This window comes from Bubalus bubalis, chromosome 24, assembly GCF_019923935.1.
Source record: "Bubalus bubalis isolate 160015118507 breed Murrah chromosome 24, NDDB_SH_1, whole genome shotgun sequence".
Classification (NCBI taxonomy): domain Eukaryota; kingdom Metazoa; phylum Chordata; class Mammalia; order Artiodactyla; family Bovidae; genus Bubalus; species Bubalus bubalis.
Genome location: NC_059180.1, coordinates 1194415 through 1211419, shown reverse-complemented (window position 1 = coordinate 1211419; position 17005 = coordinate 1194415). Strand labels below are relative to the sequence as shown.

At 60.7% G+C, this 17005-nt stretch overlaps 1 protein-coding gene across 2 annotated transcripts in view; it reads left to right on the top strand.

The window, feature by feature from the left end:
* Positions 1-17005, top strand: part of MAD1L1 (mitotic arrest deficient 1 like 1) — a 240635-nt gene that overhangs the window by 91634 nt on the left and 131996 nt on the right. For both annotated transcript variants that reach the window (XM_044935777.2, XM_006046003.4), the window contains one exon: positions 16433-16577. In XM_044935777.2, the coding sequence (XP_044791712.1) occupies positions 16433-16577 (145 nt within the window). The remainder of the gene's footprint in view (positions 1-16432; positions 16578-17005) is intronic.

Here is a 17005-nt window from a genome sequence, read left to right as displayed (position 1 = left end):
TGCCAAGCCTTCCCGTTCTCTGCTGGCCTTCACCCCCCAGGCGGAGGCCATGGTGCGTGCTGTGCCGAGTGTCTGCACAGCCCACGAGGTCATGCCAGAGCCTCGCAGCGCAGACAGGGTGGTGTCTGCGAGGAAGGGGAGCATTCCTGACTTGCCTTTTGGACCCAAGAGACAGAGCCCTGTGGCACGAGGCATCCTTCACAAGCAGCTGGATCTGCCTCCTCTCGGCAGAGAGACAGACGCAGGCCTCCTGCTCTCCTCCAGAAGGGCGTTATGTGCCTGGCCCGGGCCCTGCGGGTCTGCTGTGCCTGTTGGCAGAAGCCATGGTGGCTGAAGGAGACCAGACCGCGCGTGGGGACCCGTCCTGTTCTCCGTGGGAGCCCAGGCTTTGGCCGATGGGGACAGCCTTCTGGTCTGCTCCCTTGGAGGCTGATCCTTAGAGTCCTTCCTTGAGCAGGACCTGGGGCCTGCCCACAACGCCAGGCTCCTCACCACCCGCTTGGCTGACAGTTTTGTGGCCTCGGAGACAGTGGTACACAGTCAGAGCCCTGCTGATCTCGGGGGGTAGGTCCCCGAGACCCTCGAGGGGGACCCTGTCTGCCTGTCGCAGCTCTGCTGTGTCTTCCAGACCCCTCCCGCCAATGTGTCCTCCTCCTCCTCGCAGGACCGCAGTCCCCCGCGGGGTCCCTGCCCTGCCCTGCCTCTGTCTCAGCCGTGTGCTGCCGCTCACAGGCACTCCGAGGGTCACGTGTTTTGTGTTTGGTTGCCAGTGGCTCATTGTGGTGCTGTGATGTTCCGTTTTGGGAAATGCTGGAGTTTTGTACACCATTCTGCTGTTGGTTATTGGGGTTGCTGCAGTCTGGGCCTGTTTGAGCCGGGCGGCTACGGCCGTTCTTGCCCATCCCTCTGGTGAGCATCTGTGCCAGCTTCTCCCACGTGGCACTTGGTTTTGCGGTGGTTCTGTTGGTACCATTTGTCTCCAGCTTCTGTCCCCGTCTCTGGGTGCCTCAGTGGTGACCCGACGTTCCCAGGGGATCCAAGTCCCCCCCCGCCCCGAGCCTCGCGGGGACCGGCCGGCACACCTTCGTGTGATTAGCTCGCCGACCTGTGTGAGGGGGAGGCAAGAGGTGTGGCCCCTGGGAGCCCTTCTCCCCGCGGCTGGCCGTGCGTGCCCCTTCCCGGACAGGAGGGCAGGGGGTGGCGAAGGAGATGCCAGTGTTTTATTCGGTTGACTTTAAAAAGGGCTTTGGCTACAGAGGAACACCTCTTCATTACAGCGTTTGACAGGGTAGCAGAGAAAACCAGGACAGGTGAGCCGGACGGCCTCCACCGTCCTGCCCCGAAAGCCACTGCGTGTGTGGGCTCACGTTCTACCCGACGTGTGTGTAACACGCGCGCTTTCCCGATGCACTTCTGGGGGAAGTTTACACTGTTGGTGCTGTGTGGTTTGGGTCTCCTGTGTTGTTTAAACTTCTGTGAACTTTTTCCGTGTTAAGTGTTCTTTTAAAACATAACCTTTGGGCTGTAGGCTGCTTCTTTATGAACGCTTTATTTAGCCAGGCTCTCAATAGGTACCTGTTTTCATCCTTGCGTCCCTTATTCTAAGTACTACTCTGGTTAGCACACATGTCCCCAGGTCCGTTTGCATTTCTTATCATTGCTTTAGGAGAAGTACTTAGAGGCAGCACTGTTTAGAAAGCGTGCACATTTTAGAAGCCACCCAGTTTTGAACATTTATCTTGGGCCAAGTGCCTTTATATACACGTTATCTGGCTTAATACTTATAAAGGCTCTTTGATCTTCTAGGAAAAACTATTGGAGAAAATCTGTGTGATCTTAGGCTTGACGATAATTTTTTTGGGTATAACACCGAAAGCACACTTCATAAAGGCAGACTTGGTAAGCTTGCCTCAGCCCATGCCGCAGGCCTGCTCGTCACGCAGGAGGGTCTGAAGGCAGCAGGCGCTGGGCCATTCTGGGCCTGCTGCCCAGGGCTCGGTTCCCCCGGGAGGAGGGCCCTGCTCGGCTCAGGCCTGGCCCTTCAGTCTCATTCCGTGACTGTCAGGTGAAAATGTCTGTGACTGTTTGAGCAGGACCTTCCTGAGGGGTGGCTGACGTTCAGTGCAGCGCCGACCCCTCAGGGTACAGCTCAGGGACAGCAGCTACAACCCGTCCGGTCCAGAGAAGCGGAGTCCCAGGCCCTCAGCCCCGTCAGCACCCCCACCAGACGGAGGAGACCACCGTTCAGACCTGTCATCAGACAGGAGTGCTCGCGGTTAGGGTTGGGGCCCCTGGTTACCTGTGCCATCAACATCCACAACACAGCGACAACCACAGGTCCCGACGCCACAGCCGCTCAGGTGAATCTTGAGAATATTGAGCAAGGGTGCTGAGCAGAGGACATGCCCATCTGTCCATGGCGCTCTTTCCCCTGCAGAGCGGGGCTGGGGTTCTGACGTGCATGTGTCCCTGCCCCAGTCCTGTTTGGGCGGGGCCCCATCTGACCGCCACGAGAAAGCCAAGAATGTGCACGTCTGTGGGACACACGCGCTCCCATCTCGAGCACACCCGAGGCGCAGGATGCCGCCCGCCCGTCTTGCTGATAAGCTGCCGGTTTCCCATCCACCGGCCCGGAGGGACCCGGCGCTCGGGGCTGTCAGTCTCCCGCCCGGTGTCCAGGGCTTCCCTGCGGTCTCCCCGGGTGTTTTTCTATCAGCGGATTACGCTGAGCACTGTTTTCTGTGCTTGTTGGCCGTTCAGATCGTGGCTTTTGTGAAGGGCCTCTCAGTGTCGCTGTTAATGACACATTTTCCTGTGTATTTGTTCATAATTTTTTATCCATTCGGTCTGCCTTTTTAAAAATTAATTTTTTAAAGAAGCTTTTAATAGCTTAAGGAAATGAGCCCTTTGCCTGAAACTGTGGTTTCCCAGTCTGACATTCCCTTTCTGTTTGGTTGTGCAGTTTTTCTTCCTCGTGTTCACTTTCAGTTCTTCTCCAGTCGAGCCCGTGAGCCTTTGCCCTTAGTGCTTCTATTCTGTTTTTGTATGAGTGTGGAAAAGACTCTCTGTCTCCTAAGTCGTCAAAAAATTTTCCTGTGTTGTCCTCTTTGATGATTTTATGTTTTATGTCTAAAACCTTTCATCACTGAGCCTGTCTTTTGATAGGAGCTCTGAAGTAAGGCTTCACTTGGTCTTCTCCGGAGAGCTGCCCGGTTGTCCTGATGGGGTTTCATAAGTAACAAGGCTCCCTCTCAGCCCATCTCCCGCGTGGACTGGAGTCCGCGTTAGACCTTGCAGTTGAGTTGCGCTGTTTTGACAGGCGATGAACACCACCACTCTGCACCTATTGCAGCTGCACGCTGAGTTTTAAATACCCAGGTGCCAGCTCCTTCTCTTTATATTTTTTTATATATTTACCCAGAGCTGGACAGTTGACCCCGAGTCTGGGCCGCAGGACCCCCCTCCTTGGAGAGCAGAGGGCAGCCCTGGGCTGACCGGGCAGCGGGCAGGCTGGCTCCCTTGCCTCCTTTCCTTGGGCTTCATCACATGCAGGCTGAGAGGCGCTCCGAGGAGCAGGCCCGGAGGCACAGCGGCCCCGCTCCGTTGTCCGTCAGCCCCGGCTCTGTGCCCCTTCTCCCCGGGGCCGTTCCTGGTGGACAGGCCTGTCCGTGCAGGGGCACTGTGCCGGGAGCGGTGGGTGCAGCGTGTCAGAAGCAGGCTGCTGGGGTGCCTACCGCGGCCCTCCTGGGGCGCCCACCCGCCCTGAGGAGCCGGCGGAGCCCCCTGCGGTGCTCAGCGGTGTCCCTCCCTCCGCAGTCCACAGGCCCGCCTGGCCAGGCCCTGGGCCCTCTCCTGTGTCCCCACCCCTGCAGCTGCCCGAGGTGTGCAGGGCGCGTCGCGGCCTGCGCCCCCCATCCCCGGGCGATGCGCCCCCAGCTCGCGTCCCTCTCCTCTGGACTCAGTCTGGGAAGGTCCAGGCGGGTGGCCGGGGCAGGCCTGCAGGGAGGGTGGGTCTGGTCCAGCCTGCCCGGAGCTGGGGTGCAGTTGGGCTCTTCTGTCTGTAAAATGCTTCCTAAGCACTTGGCGTTATTATCATTTAAATGGGACTCTTTCTGCTACTGTGATGAAGTTTGGGCTCAGGCGAGCCAGGCTCCTTGCTCGCGTGGTGGTACAGCTTTGGGATGCTAATCTCAGACAGATGGCCGCTTTGAAATCCACTTCCTATGGAGAGTTTGTGTGGAGGGAAGCGCTCTTCTTTGTCCCCAGCCTGCTTCCTCGTCTTGCTGAGTGCTGTTTGCCTTTGGGGTTGCTGAGTGGGGCGGTGGCTCCCCCTGAAAGGCTGCAGGGCTCAGCGCAGGGAGCGGCTCCTGGGGAAGCGGGTGACTCACAGCTTCCAGCGGGCGGCTCTTCCTCAGCGCTTGCGGGACACCCACAGGGTAAGCCGGGTGGCGCCCGCCTCGTCCTCTCCCCGAAACGCAGGAAAGAAGTCCTGCCTTGTCGCCACTCCGGGGCTGCGTCTCCCCCCGCCCCGCACAGGCCTCCGGGTCTTTGCTTCCTTCCTTCTCCCCCTACCCACCACCCCCCCGCCCCCACTGCCAGCGGCCTTAAAGGTGGATCCTCTTTCCGAGTCAGACTTTTCTGGGAAATTAGGGTTAGAGTTAGGGTTAGAAATTAAAGTGTAGCGCAGAGGTCACAGGGCTGAGTGCTTCTCAGTGGGGCCAACCTGCCACTGAGGAGGGACTCCTCCCTGGGTTGTCTGGAGCACTACTAATTTTCTCCACGCCCGGCTGAGGTTCTGGGTGCAGGGCTGCAATGGTTCCTCTGTGTACCTCCTCTCCATGAGCTTGTGTGAAAAGCTTACGAGGTAGGGGTGTCTGTCCCCGTTTGTAGGCGAGGGCATCTAGGCACGGACACAGTTGTAGGACACCCCACTCGATGGCAGAGCACACGTTCTTCTCAGGGGCACACGGAACACTGCCCGGGACCGGGCGTGTGTCAGGATACGAAATATGCTTCATGCAGAACGTTCAGAACCACGCAGAGTATGTCCTTCTGCCACAGTGGAGTGAGGCGAGAAATCAGTTTAAAAAAGGAAACCTGGAGGGTTCTCTGCTGGTGCTGCTGCTGCTAAGTCGCTTCAGTCGTGTCCGACTCTGTGCGACCCCATAGACGGCAGCCCACCAGGCTCCCCCGTCCCTGGGATTCTCCAGGCAAGAACACTGGAGTGGGTTGCCATTTCCTCCTCCAATGCATGAAAGTGAAAAGTGAAAGTGAAGCCACTCAGTCGTGTCCGACTCTTCGCGACCCCATGGACTGCAGCCCGCCAGGCTCCCCCATCCATCGGATTTGCCAGGCGAGAGTACTGGAGTGGGTTGCCATTGCCTTCTCCCTGGAAAATTCACAAAAGGCAGAAATTAAAGAACGTATTTCTTAATAACCAATCAGTCAAAGAAGTTACAGGCAAAGTTAGAAAATACTCGGTAGCAAAGTTAGAAAATACTCGGTAAGGAGCCAGAATCAAAAAGCGGCACGCTAAAACTCACGAGTGCAGCAGAAGCAGTGCTCAGAGGGAGACGCACAGCTGTGAGTGCCCGCGTCAACAGAAGAGGGCCTGCAGTCAAAACTGCCTTAAGAAGCTAGAAAAAGAGAAGCAAGCAAAACAAACCCAAAGCAAGCCAAAGGAAGGAAACAATGAAGAGATGGATGAGACAGAAACCGTGGAGGAAACCCACAAGCAGGAAGTTAGTTATTTGAAAAGATGAATAACACCAACACTCTGAGCTGGCGTGACCGAGCAAACGTGAGAGACGCCTCTTGTTAAGAAAATCGGGACTGGAAGTGGGAGTGACCCTAAATAAACACGAAGAACCGTGTGAGAGAACATAGAGTTCATCTGGATGGCATGGACAAATTCCCAGAAATGCAGTGAGTACCAAAACGGACTCAAAAGAAGGGGGAAATCTGAACAGACCCATAATAAGTAACTAACAACCAAAGAATTTCCAGCAGAGCTTCACTGGTTAATTTTACCTTGCATTTATAGAAGTAATTAACGCCAAAAAATAGAAGAGGAGGAGTCTCTTCCCAATGCATTTTATGGTGCCGAGATAGCTTCAGAAGAATAAATTTTGGACCCCTGCCTCAAACTGAGTGCAAAAAATAACGCAAATGGATCAGAGACCCAAATGCAAGAACTAAAGCTATAACTCCTGGAAGAACACTGCTGGTGTGAGTTTCTGTGGCCTTGGGTCAGGTGGCAACGGTTTCTTGAAGACCAAGAAAAACATACACAAATGTCGTTATGGAAAAGCAAAAAAAAAAAAAAAAAAGAGTAAAATCATCTTCAATGAAACAAAATTAAATTCACCAAAGGACACCATCAAGAAACTGAAAAAAGTCAACCCATGTAAGAAAGGAAATATTTGCCAAGTATCTGATAATGGTCTGGTATCTAGGATGTATGAAGACTTCTCACAACTCAGCCATCAAGAAAACAATCTGATTAAAAACATGGGCAAAGTATTTGAATAGACATTCCTCCAAAGGAGGTAAATAAACGTCCCATAAGGACATGAAGAGGTACTCGGTATCAGTAATCATTAGGGGGATGGGGCCTAACCCCGGCGATGTCACCTCTCACCCCGGAGGGCGGCTCCTTTCAAACAACCGGAAGCGGCTGTTGGCAAGGAGGGGGAGAGGCCGCACCCTTGGGCCCCGGCTGGTGGTTCGGGAAACGTGGTGTGGGGTGGCCGGGACAGCTGTTTGCACACCCGTGCACACAGTCATCCGAGCTGGAGGCTGCCCAGTGTCCATGCAGGCTGAGTGGGTAGGTGAGCAGTGGTCCATCCTCCAAGGAGGTGGAGCAGGGCCGCGTGGTGACGTGCGATGGACCTTGAAACCAAGATGCTCGTTGGAAGAAGCCAGTCAGAGAGGGCCCCGCAGTGTAGGAGTCCAGGAAGACAGTGTCCCCAGTAAGCAGACTCACGGTGGGTCGGGGGCCCGGCTGGGCTGGGGCGGCGGCGGGGAGCAGGGTGGAGGGTGGCCACTGGCAGGCAGACGCCGGTGTCTGCAGTCGGTGCTGCTGCTGGGCCGTCGCTCGGGCGTGTCCTGCTCTGCAGCCCCTTGGGCTGTGGCACGCCACACTCCTCTCTTCACTGTCTCCTGGAGCTCGTTCAAACTCGTGTCAATTGAGTCGGTTACGCCATCCAACCATCCTGTCCCCTTCTCCTCCTGCCTTCAGTCTTTCCCGGCATCAGGGTCTTTTCCAGTGAGTCGGCTCTTCGCGTCAGGTGGCCAAAGTATTGGAGCTTCAGCATCAGTCCTTCCAATGAATATTCAGGGTCCATTGCCTTTAGGATGGACTGGTTGGATCTCCTGGCAGTCCAGGGGGCTCTCAAGAGCCTTCTCCAACACCACAGTTGAAAAGCATCAGTTCTTCGGTGCTCAGCTGTTATGGTCTGACTCTCACGTTGCAAATATACTAAAACTACTGAATTGTTCACATTGAAATGGTGTGAATGGAGATTTTATGTAAATTTTGTCTAAAAAATGAGTAAATTCTTCAAAAAATGGTTTTGTAACATTAATGCCTGAGAACCATGTGAGGGTCATTGAGAAGGTGCCCCTAAAGTAACCTTGGCTCCGTCAGTGACTTGGTAGGTGGTGCAGCCGGCCCTCCGGCCTGGCTGCCTGGTGGGCATTGATGGCCAGTCTGAGCTCCTCGGGGGGGACCTGGGCCACCCCCTGGGGCTCCCGCAGGCCCTTCCCCCTGTGAGCCAGGCTGTAAATCACCGTCTTTGCCCGCAGCTTGCCACTTGAGCGATTTGCTGTAAAATGGCCATTTCAGAGAAAGGGGTCTTTCCATCACAAGCTCTTAGCATCTGATCCATGGGGCCATGTTCATGATGGACCCAGGGCCACGTGGGGAGCCACCGTGGGGACCACCTTGGGTGGCAGTGGGTCTCCGGCTGGGAAGCAGGCCTTCCTCAGTGCTCTATGGGTGGAGCAGGGCTGGGCCTGTGAGCCCCGGGGCTGGCCTGTCCCTCCCGGGCCTGGAGCGGCGGGCAGAGGGGCTGAGGCTATGAGCGGCCTGTGCTGTGAGTGAGGCTTGGGTTGAGGCCAGCACAGTACGGAGGGTGGGCCAGCTGGTAGACCCGAGCAAGGGGCCCGGGCGGCCCACGCCCTGCAGCTCGTCCCGGGATGCCGGGTGCGCCATAGAGCCGGCCACCACGGCCTTCTTTTCCGCATCGATGCGGACTCACAGGAGGCGGTCCGTTTGCCGTGACTGATGGCCTGTGCAAGCAGGGACCCAAGGCTGTGAGCGTGCACCGGCGGCCGTGACCAGCGTGGGGTCTGGACACAGAGACCTCACGACCGGCCTCCAGAGCCCGCGTGCCCGGGGACCGCGGCAGGCCGCAGCCTGTCCAGGGGGTGTGCGTGGAGCATGGGGTGCTGGCCCCGCCGTGAGCTCTCGTCCCGTCTCCCCGGGGAGCAGCCTGTGCCTGCTGCCGGGCCCTGCATGTGTGTTTCCAACGGTGGCTCTGGTGGCCTCCAGTGTCACCTGGGGGCTGGCGACAGGGAGCCGGGGGGGCTGCTGTGCAGACATTCACAGACGACAGGGAGCGGCGTGGCATGCAGACGTTCAGATGACAGGGAGCCGGGGTTGGGGGCGTGGGCCGTGCAGACGTTCAGACGATAGGGAGCCGCGGTTGGGGGGGTGGGCCTTGCAGATGTTCACAGGTGTGAGGTGCATTCCAGTGTCTTGCTCTCAGGGTGCCCCCTGGGGCACGGGAGGGTGCGCTGGGCCTCCGCACCGTCTGCTGTACGTGGCAATGCGTTTCCTGAGTCTAACCCACTCCCAGTGGTCGGCCGTGCGGTATCAACGCCCAGACGGCCATCCACATTCTGCCCCGTCTCTGGAGGGCTCTGCCTCCCCGCTCGTCACTGCGCGGGCGTGTGTGGGGCCTCAGGGTCCCGGGCTCCTCCTTGGCGCCTGGCGGTGGGGCCGCATGGTGGCCGGGCTCCGCGCTGGAGGCCCCTGCAGCAGGTGAAGGTCCTTCTCTCCTCCAGGAGTTTCAGGAAATTCAGTAAGTGTTCACAATCACGCTAGACCTTCGTTTTTCTCCGCCTTCTATTCACACGCCCAGGCTTGTTCTCTGAGTTGTCGACTGGCAATTGTCAGCCGGCGTCTCCTGAATGTCGCTGCGTTATCGCAACCGCTCAGTTCCTCTCTGCCCACCCAGCCCAGTGCTGCTCACTCAAGACGCCCTGCGGGGTGGAGAGTCAGCAGTGAAAATGGAGTCACTGTGTGGATGTCCCTCAAGTGTCTTTTCCCCATGTTGGTCTGCGTGGGGAATTAGACCTTGCCTGGCAGGGAGTCCTGGTGGAGTCACTCAGTGGGTGAGCAGCAGCCCACCCACTCCTGACCCTGACCCTGGGGACCCACCCACTCACTCCTGACCCAGACCCTGACCCTGGCGGCCCACCCACTCCTGACCCTGACCCCATGCTGTGCACTCCCGGGTCCAGGCCCCCCGGGGGCCCCTGCGGCCTGCCACATGTGGGTGGGTGGACTCTGCCCTCTGCTGGAGTCTTCAAGGCTCTCCTATCACCTTTTCTTCAGCCCCGTGTGGTGTCTTCCTCATACCCTAAACTGGTCTTCTCGGTGGGGAGGCGCCCCTCACCATCGTGCCTGCTTGGGCTCTGCCCCCTTCAGGCGTGGCGCTCGCCCGGGCCTCCGGGTGACACCTCTTCCTGGGCACCCTGGGCCTTAGCTGGGACTCGCTGCCTTCCCGCTCGTGGGGCCGCAGCCTTCCTTATCACTGGATAAACCATGGGGCGTTCCCGCAGCCCTGCAGCAGGACGCAGGGCGCCCCAAGGCCGTGTGCAAGGCGATCACAAGGATTACGCGGAAGGTTGGAAGCAGAGCGCCTGCCGTGTGTTGGGGAGTCCGTCAGTCTCTGAACAAAGTGTGTTTCTTCTGAGGAATCTCGAGGGGTGAACGGTGTCCCTGGGTCCCTATCCTGCACTCGGGGGTGGTGGGGACAGGGCGGACCCCCCAGGACCTCACAGACCCAGCCGCCGCTGCCCCCGCTGGCTGCCCCCACCCAGACCCGCTTGGCGCTTTTTCTCCTGGGCCCCTGGCAGCATCTGCAAGGTGAGTCAGGAGTCTTGCCCACCCCCATCCTGTGGGTGAGCAGAAGGGAGCTCCCGCTTCCCTGACAGGGCCTGCCATGTAAAGGTCGCTTCTGTCTTCATCAGCTCTTCAAGGGCAAGAGGAACAAATTGAGCGGCACTGGCCTTTGTCCAGGCGCGTGTCAGCCCCCCGGGCCCCGCGCCTGGGGCGGACGCGCGATTGGCAAGCAAGCAGCTCTGTGGACACAGCAGGGCTGGGTGGCGCCTCCCTGAGAGCAGTGAGGGAGCGCCTGGTTGCTTTTCAATCTTGACTTCTCCTGTCCTCTCGTCCTTCCAGCACAGGGGGCGCCCCAGAGGTGCTGATCAGGCAGCGACTAGAGGGCGTGCGGCCGTGCCTGCTCCTCCCTGGGAGCCCCGCGGGCCAGCCTTCCAGGAGGGCTCCTGGGCGGCGGGTTGTCAGGACAGCGGCGTCCATGGGAGAATGAACGGGGGTACCGGGCTGTGTTGCGGGTGGCGCTCAGGCAGCCGGAAGGATTGTCGCGGGTTCAGGGCCAGTTGCAGGCCTGGGCGCTGCTGGCGCTGTCTGCAGGCTGGAGCCTTGAGGCAGAGTGGCTGCTGGGGTCCTCCGGCGACTCGGGGGCCGACGGGGCAGACTGCGCTGTCTCCATTCCGCGTTGGCCCGAGCTCACAGGTGCGCTCAGAGCCCGTGCCTGGTGCTGCCCTGCGACCGCTGCCCCGGCCGGGACGGCGGGCAGGCGTCGGGCCCCCAGCCCTGCGCCCCCCTGGCCTGGCTGTCGTCCTCGGGCAGCTGTGCTCCGTCCCTCCCTCTTGGTTCTGCTTCTGCTGGTCCTGGTTTTTATCCCATCTCCTGTGCTGGGCTGTGAGCTCCCTGAGGACAGGAGGTGTGACCTTGTAAAAGCCTTTTTCTCTTTGTCATTTTTTAACTTTTGTAGCGCTCACCTCGAGGCTGGGGGCTCAAGGTGCTCGGTGAGCGAAGCCCTGAGCCTGCGCTGACTGGCACCCCCGGGACGCCGTGGGGCTTAGAGAGACGGGTGCGCACGAGAGGTCAGGTCACCTCCGCGGTTCCGAGGCAGGGTCACCTTATTACCCGGCCGCCGTCTCCTCCCGGGGCTGCTCCTGAGAGCCGAGCACGAGGGTCCGGGCAGCTGCTCTAGAGGGTCTGAGGGCCCCCGCCGCGTCTGGCCCTGCACCCCCGTCGCCCTGGGGGGCTGCACCAAACCAGCCTCAGGCCCCCTCCCCAGAATTTGGAGCTGTCCCACCCCTGCGGTTACAGGCTGGTAATGGATCGGCTAAATTGAGTTTTATTCATTACAGTTGGGCTTGAATTAAAATTGCAGAGGGTAATTCTCCTTCTCACGTTTCAAGGTCAGACGAGAGTATTTACTGTGTGGCCTCTGTTTATTGCATTTGGTGGTTCGGGTTGATGGGCTGTTGGGAGTGGCGGCCGGGCAGCGGGCCCCTCAGCCTGCTCCTCGCCAGCCCTTTGATGGCAGTTACTTCAGCCTCTGCTCACCTCCTTCTCTGGTTCTGTTTCCACTGTTTGGATCTTTAAAATTTTTTTCTGAGAAATGTGTGCTGACCTTTGGAGGCATTTAAGGATTGGAATTAGATGCTGTATGTGAAGACGGCTGTCTGTTGCTGGCCTGGGTGTGCCGGGTTCCCCTCCCAGGCGGCCCTTCTCGAGTCCGAGCAGGACCCAGGCCGGAGGGGCACCTGCGTCCGCCCATGACTCCCCACACACGCCAGCGCTGCCCCTGCTCAAGACTCAGGGCACCCTGAGCTCAGCCCCGCGAGCCCAGCTGGGCAGGTGGGCTCTGGCTGGGTGGGCTCTGGCTGGCGTCCGCTGGCCGAGCCGGCTCTGGAGGCTCCTCTGTCTGGGGAGTTGGGGCCCCCAGCAGCCACGCTGGTCTCCCCTCCTGTGTGCGTGCTGCCCCCGGGGCACAGCCAGGCGCTGCGGGGGCACGAGCCCCTGTGTGGGGGGCACCCCGTCCTCTGGGACAGCGTTCCCGAAACCAGCACCTGGCTCTGTCTCACCAGCCGCCCCTGCCCTGTCGGGTTGCCACGCGGCTCCCGGCCAGGCCTGTGGGCACGGGCGCGCCTCCCTGAGGCCGGACCAAGCTGGGCCTGGACTTGGACCGGGCCATCCTGCAAATGCAGGCCATGGGGCGGCCACGGGCCTTGCCATGTGGTGGGTGTCATGTCCCTGTGGCGATGAGGTTTGCCTCCAGGTGGGTTTGTGTGTTTGGTTGGGAAGGGGGATGCTGAGCAGGCAGCAGTGGGGAGGGGCGGCCTGGCCCAGGGCTCTGGGTGTGGGTGGGGCGCTGGGCCCAGCCTGCCATCCGGCCTGTGGTGGGGACGGGCATCGGGGGCGGGGCCTGCAGGCTGTCCGCGATGCCCCTCTGGAAGCACATGGCCTCGGGGTTGGCTCTGCCCTTCCTCCCGTGAGTACCCCCCAGCCCCGGCACCTGGCTCCTTCCTAGTCCCTCCGTCCACTGTTTATCCCCTGGGACCTCGGCTCCATCCTGCCCTCTCCACGGCCTTCCCCTCGCTGTGCACAGGCAACCCTGGAGAGTTTTCAGCTTTTGGGGATTCCCTGAGGAGCTGTGGTAGCCCCAAGCCACGTGGTCGTCCTCTGGCGGCTCTGCGGCTGCCCCAGGAGTGTGGAGAGGGCCTCTGAGCTCCGCGGCTGGCCTGCAGCCCCATCCTTCCCGATGGATACACGGCTGCCTGCCTGTTACCCGGTGGCCCGGGGCGCGCGGCCACTGCGCTGGAGTGGCTGGTGGTGGGCTCGTGCCCTGGTTGGCGGAGGAGCGTAGCACCCTGCTGGGTCCCCGCGGTGGGACGGAGGCTCTGGGGAGTGTGTGTCGGCCGGATCTGCTGTCTGCTCCTTGGAGCCCAGGATGCGCTGAGGATTCTGAGCAGCTGGGGACGGTCACTGATAGTGACCTGTTTGCTGCCGTGTGACCACCAGGCATCTGAGCTGTGTCCACCTGCAGGCCTCGGCGGGCGACTGGTGCTGCCTGGGGAACGCTCCCGGGCAGTCGTCACAAATCAAGCTCTGCCTCATCCCACCATCCCAGCGAGCGTCTGGACCATGTTACTGCCCAGAGGGATCACGCATTTCAGGGCTGTTCTTGGTGGGAACTCGGGTCCAGCCACAGGAGCACCGTTTCCGCCCTCCGAGCTGACCTGCCAGGCAGGCCTGGGTGCGAAGCCACCGCTCCAGACGCATCTCAGAGCGGGGCTCCGACAGGGCCAGTGTCCTTCCCAGGTGGGCTGCCCCGCCCTGCCCTCCTGCCTCCCGGCGGTGCCGCACGGCGGCTGGAGCAGCAGGGGGAGGACGTGGAGGGCGGGGTGCAGATGAAGGGCTGGCCCCCCGCCGCAGGAGAAGGGCACGGCGGCTCCTGCAGCCTCACAGCGCCGTGGCGCCCTTCACCGCTCCTTGAAGACGGGCCTCCCTGCGCGGGGGGCTCTGATGACGAAGGCGTCACAGCGGCCCGCGCGGCCCCGCCTGCAGAGCGGGCTCTCGTGATCAGGCCTTACCCCTCCTGCAGACGCCGGCTTGGAAAGGCGTTAATGGACGGACATGCCGGCTGGCCACTCCTCTGAGAACTGAGGGCCTCGCTTTGAGCTCCCAGGGGTGCACGAAAATGCCACTGACCTCAGGGTTCAGCGTGAGCACAGAGCCAGAAGTTTAATTTTTTATGAGTTTTCTCCTCTGCTTCGGCAGAAAGGCCACGATGGAACGAGAGAAGGTTCCCGTGGAGAGGAGGGGCTGTGTGATCGGACTCCTGTGTCCCGCCCAGAGGCGCTGGCGGGCCGTGCGTCGGGCTGCAGGAGGCCTGCTCTGCCGAGGCCACTCTCTGCACCCCCCCGGGTGCTCCGGGAGCAGGGCGCGGCCTGTGGGCAGGCAGGCCAGGCTGATCTGGGGCGTTACGGGGTGAGATCTTCGAAACGTCAGGAAAGCATGCTCCTGGGGGGGGCGGCATGTTTGTGCCCATTCATTCAGACCTTGTCCCCCAAGGCCCAGCTGTTCACAGTCCCTCCTCTCCTGCCCGTGGGGGCGTCCCCACCCTGTGAGGTCAGTCCTGTGGGCACACCTCTTCTTTGAGCAGCCGCTTCCCACAGGAGTTGCAGAAGCCAGTGCCCCCTCCTCCTCCGTCCCCTGCCCAGTGTCTCTGCTGCCTTGCTCTGGGAGGTGGTCTTGGCCCCGTTCGCTCTCTGCTGCCACCTCCGTGCAGCCCTCCTCGGCTGCTCTTCATCCTCTTTGTGTCTGCCCTCTGACCCCTGCAGGCCCTCGCGCACACCCGGTGGCTTCAGACCCCTGGTGCTGCCCTCCGTGGGGGGGCGTGCTGTCGTGTAGCCTGAACCTGCCCTTGCTTCTGGCTCTCGCTCCTGAGGTGACCGTGTGCTCGCTTCCTGTCTGCCTCTGCCCCGTGGCTCCTGCAGCACCAGCCTCCTCTCCAGCCTCCTCTCCAGCTCTGCCCTGCCAGGGGGTGCAGGAGGCGCTGGGGGGAGGGAGGGGCCCCCCTGCTCCCCCTCGTGCTTGGGGTGCGGGGCAGCACATCTCTGCCTCCCACCCCACCCCCACCGCCCTCGGCCTGCTCGGACAAGGGAACTCGAGCTCCTCTATTTAAATCTCGAGGTGGAGCCGTGATTCAAGCTTTCTGAACATCCCCACCTGAAGTCGGTGATTCCAGAGTCGATTTCACAGTCCTTGATCATTCAGTCGGCCTTTGAATAGTTCCAAATTGAACTGGAACTCAAAATAGCCTGTTAACAAGGCTGTTCCAAATGAATATTTGTACACTTGTTTTTTAATATCATTTTATGCTTTTGGTTACTCATCACCACGAGGTGGCTGGTGCCGTTGGCCAGCTGTGCAGCGGGGTGGGGGGCTCAGTCTCAGGGTGAGTGAGGTGGCCGGTGCCGTCAGCCAGCTGTGCAGCGGGGTGGGGGGCTCAGTCTCAGGGTGAGGCTTTCTGAGGGGGCTGCCCGGGGTCAGGCGGGGCAGGGCGGGACCCTCGGGGGACAGCGTCCCGGCTCCTGCGGGCGCTGAGCCCCGTTCAGGTAGCCCAGACCAGGAGGTCTCGTACAGCGTCTCTAAATGCACGTTTCCCGTTTACTCACTAATTAGCTGTTTAAAGAATTGCAGTAAATTATAATAAAAAACCACATACTGACTCAGCTGTGAAATAGGAAAAGTTAGCATGGTGGAGACCACCCCCAAAGAAAGCACTGCCTGCCACCCCTGTGGATTAAGGTGTTCTTGAAAATCGTGTGATCGAGGCAAGAAAGCAATTGGACAGCCAAGAATGATGCAAGACGCGGTGTCCTCTGTAGGCCTCGGCTCCAGCTGTTAATGTCTTCAGAGCCCTGTCGGTGTAGCCGCTGGGCGTGAGCCCAGGGAAACGTTATGAGTCGCAGCTTATGACGTAATCCTGAGAAAACCTCCAAAGGAAAGAACAGGGGCTTCTCTGCTGGTTCAGTGGTGACTCCATGCCTGTGGAGCGAAGGCTGTGGGTTTGATCCCTGGTCGGGGAAGTTGCCCCGCAACCCCCGCCACGCCGCATAGCGTGGCTAAAAAAAAAAACAGAAAGGAACAGAGGAGAATATTAAAGGTATTTTGGAAAGCGGTTTTCTGTACTTGAGTGGCGTGAGCTTGGTGTCCGCCTGGTGCTCCCGCCCCGCCCAATGCCCCTGGGGCTGGTGCCTCCCTGCCCCGTGGTGGCGTGCCTCCCCGGAGCTCTCCTGGTAGCTGTCCCCTCACAGAGCACGGGGGTGTCTGTGTGCGGGCACCCCTGATGTAGGTGGGACGGGACAGGGCTCTGAAAGTCCGTGTGGGAACAGGCCAGGGCGGAGGACGGTCCCGCAGGCTGTGAAGGGCGGGGGGCATTTTGAGGGGCGTGCTGGGCTTCGGGCCTGGGGCCGCCCACCCCGATCTGTGGTTGGGGGCAGCTCAAGGCCCCCAGGTCCGCCCCGCTGGAGCTCTGCATGATCCGGGGGTGGAAGGGCCCCTGCTGGCCTGTGGGAAGTGCTCCATGCTGTCCTGGCTCTTTCAGAGGTGCCTCCGAGCCCACAGCCGGTGATCTTCCCCGCTGCGCGTGACATGTTCTGGGGTCACCCTGGGCCCCGTTTGAAAAATCCTGAGTCTCCTGAAAGGCTCCAAGTAGCTGTTCAGAAGCGGGGGGCGGGCTGGGCACGCGTGTGGCTCCATCTCGGGGCTGAGTGATGCGTGGGCGCTGGGCCTGACCCCTCTGCCCTTCTGCCCCTGCAGTGCCCGGGAGCTGGAGAAGGCCCGACTGCAGCTCCAGGACGAGGTCCGCCAGCTCGGTGGCCAGCTGCTGGAGGAGAGGAAGCGGCGTGAGATGCACGAGGCCCTGGCGCGGCGGCTGCAGAAGAGAGTCCTGCTGCTGACGAAGGTAGGAGTGGCCCCCAAGGCCCCGTGTCCACAGCCCCAGGCCAGCGGCTCCCGAGGCCCCGCGTCCACCCTCCCAGGCCAGCGGCTCGGGGCCCCCCTGCATCCACCCTCCCAGGCCAGCGGCTCGGGGTCCCCGTGTCCACAGCCCTAGGCCAGCGGCCCCTGGCCGGCCCCTGCGTCCACAGCCCCATGCCAGCGGCTTGGGGCCCCCCACGTCCTCAGCCCCAGGCCAGCGGCCCCCGGCCGGCCCCCGCGTCCACCCTTCCAGGCCAGCAGCCCCCGGCCGGCCCCCGCGTCCACACTCAGTCGTCTCTCCAGGCCTCCTCTGGCCTGGTCTCGGCCACGTGGTGCATTCATAGCCCCCAGCAATGTGTCTTGCTGCTGGAGTGGTTAGCCGCCCGCGGAGCCGCCTGGGAGTTGCAGCTCAAG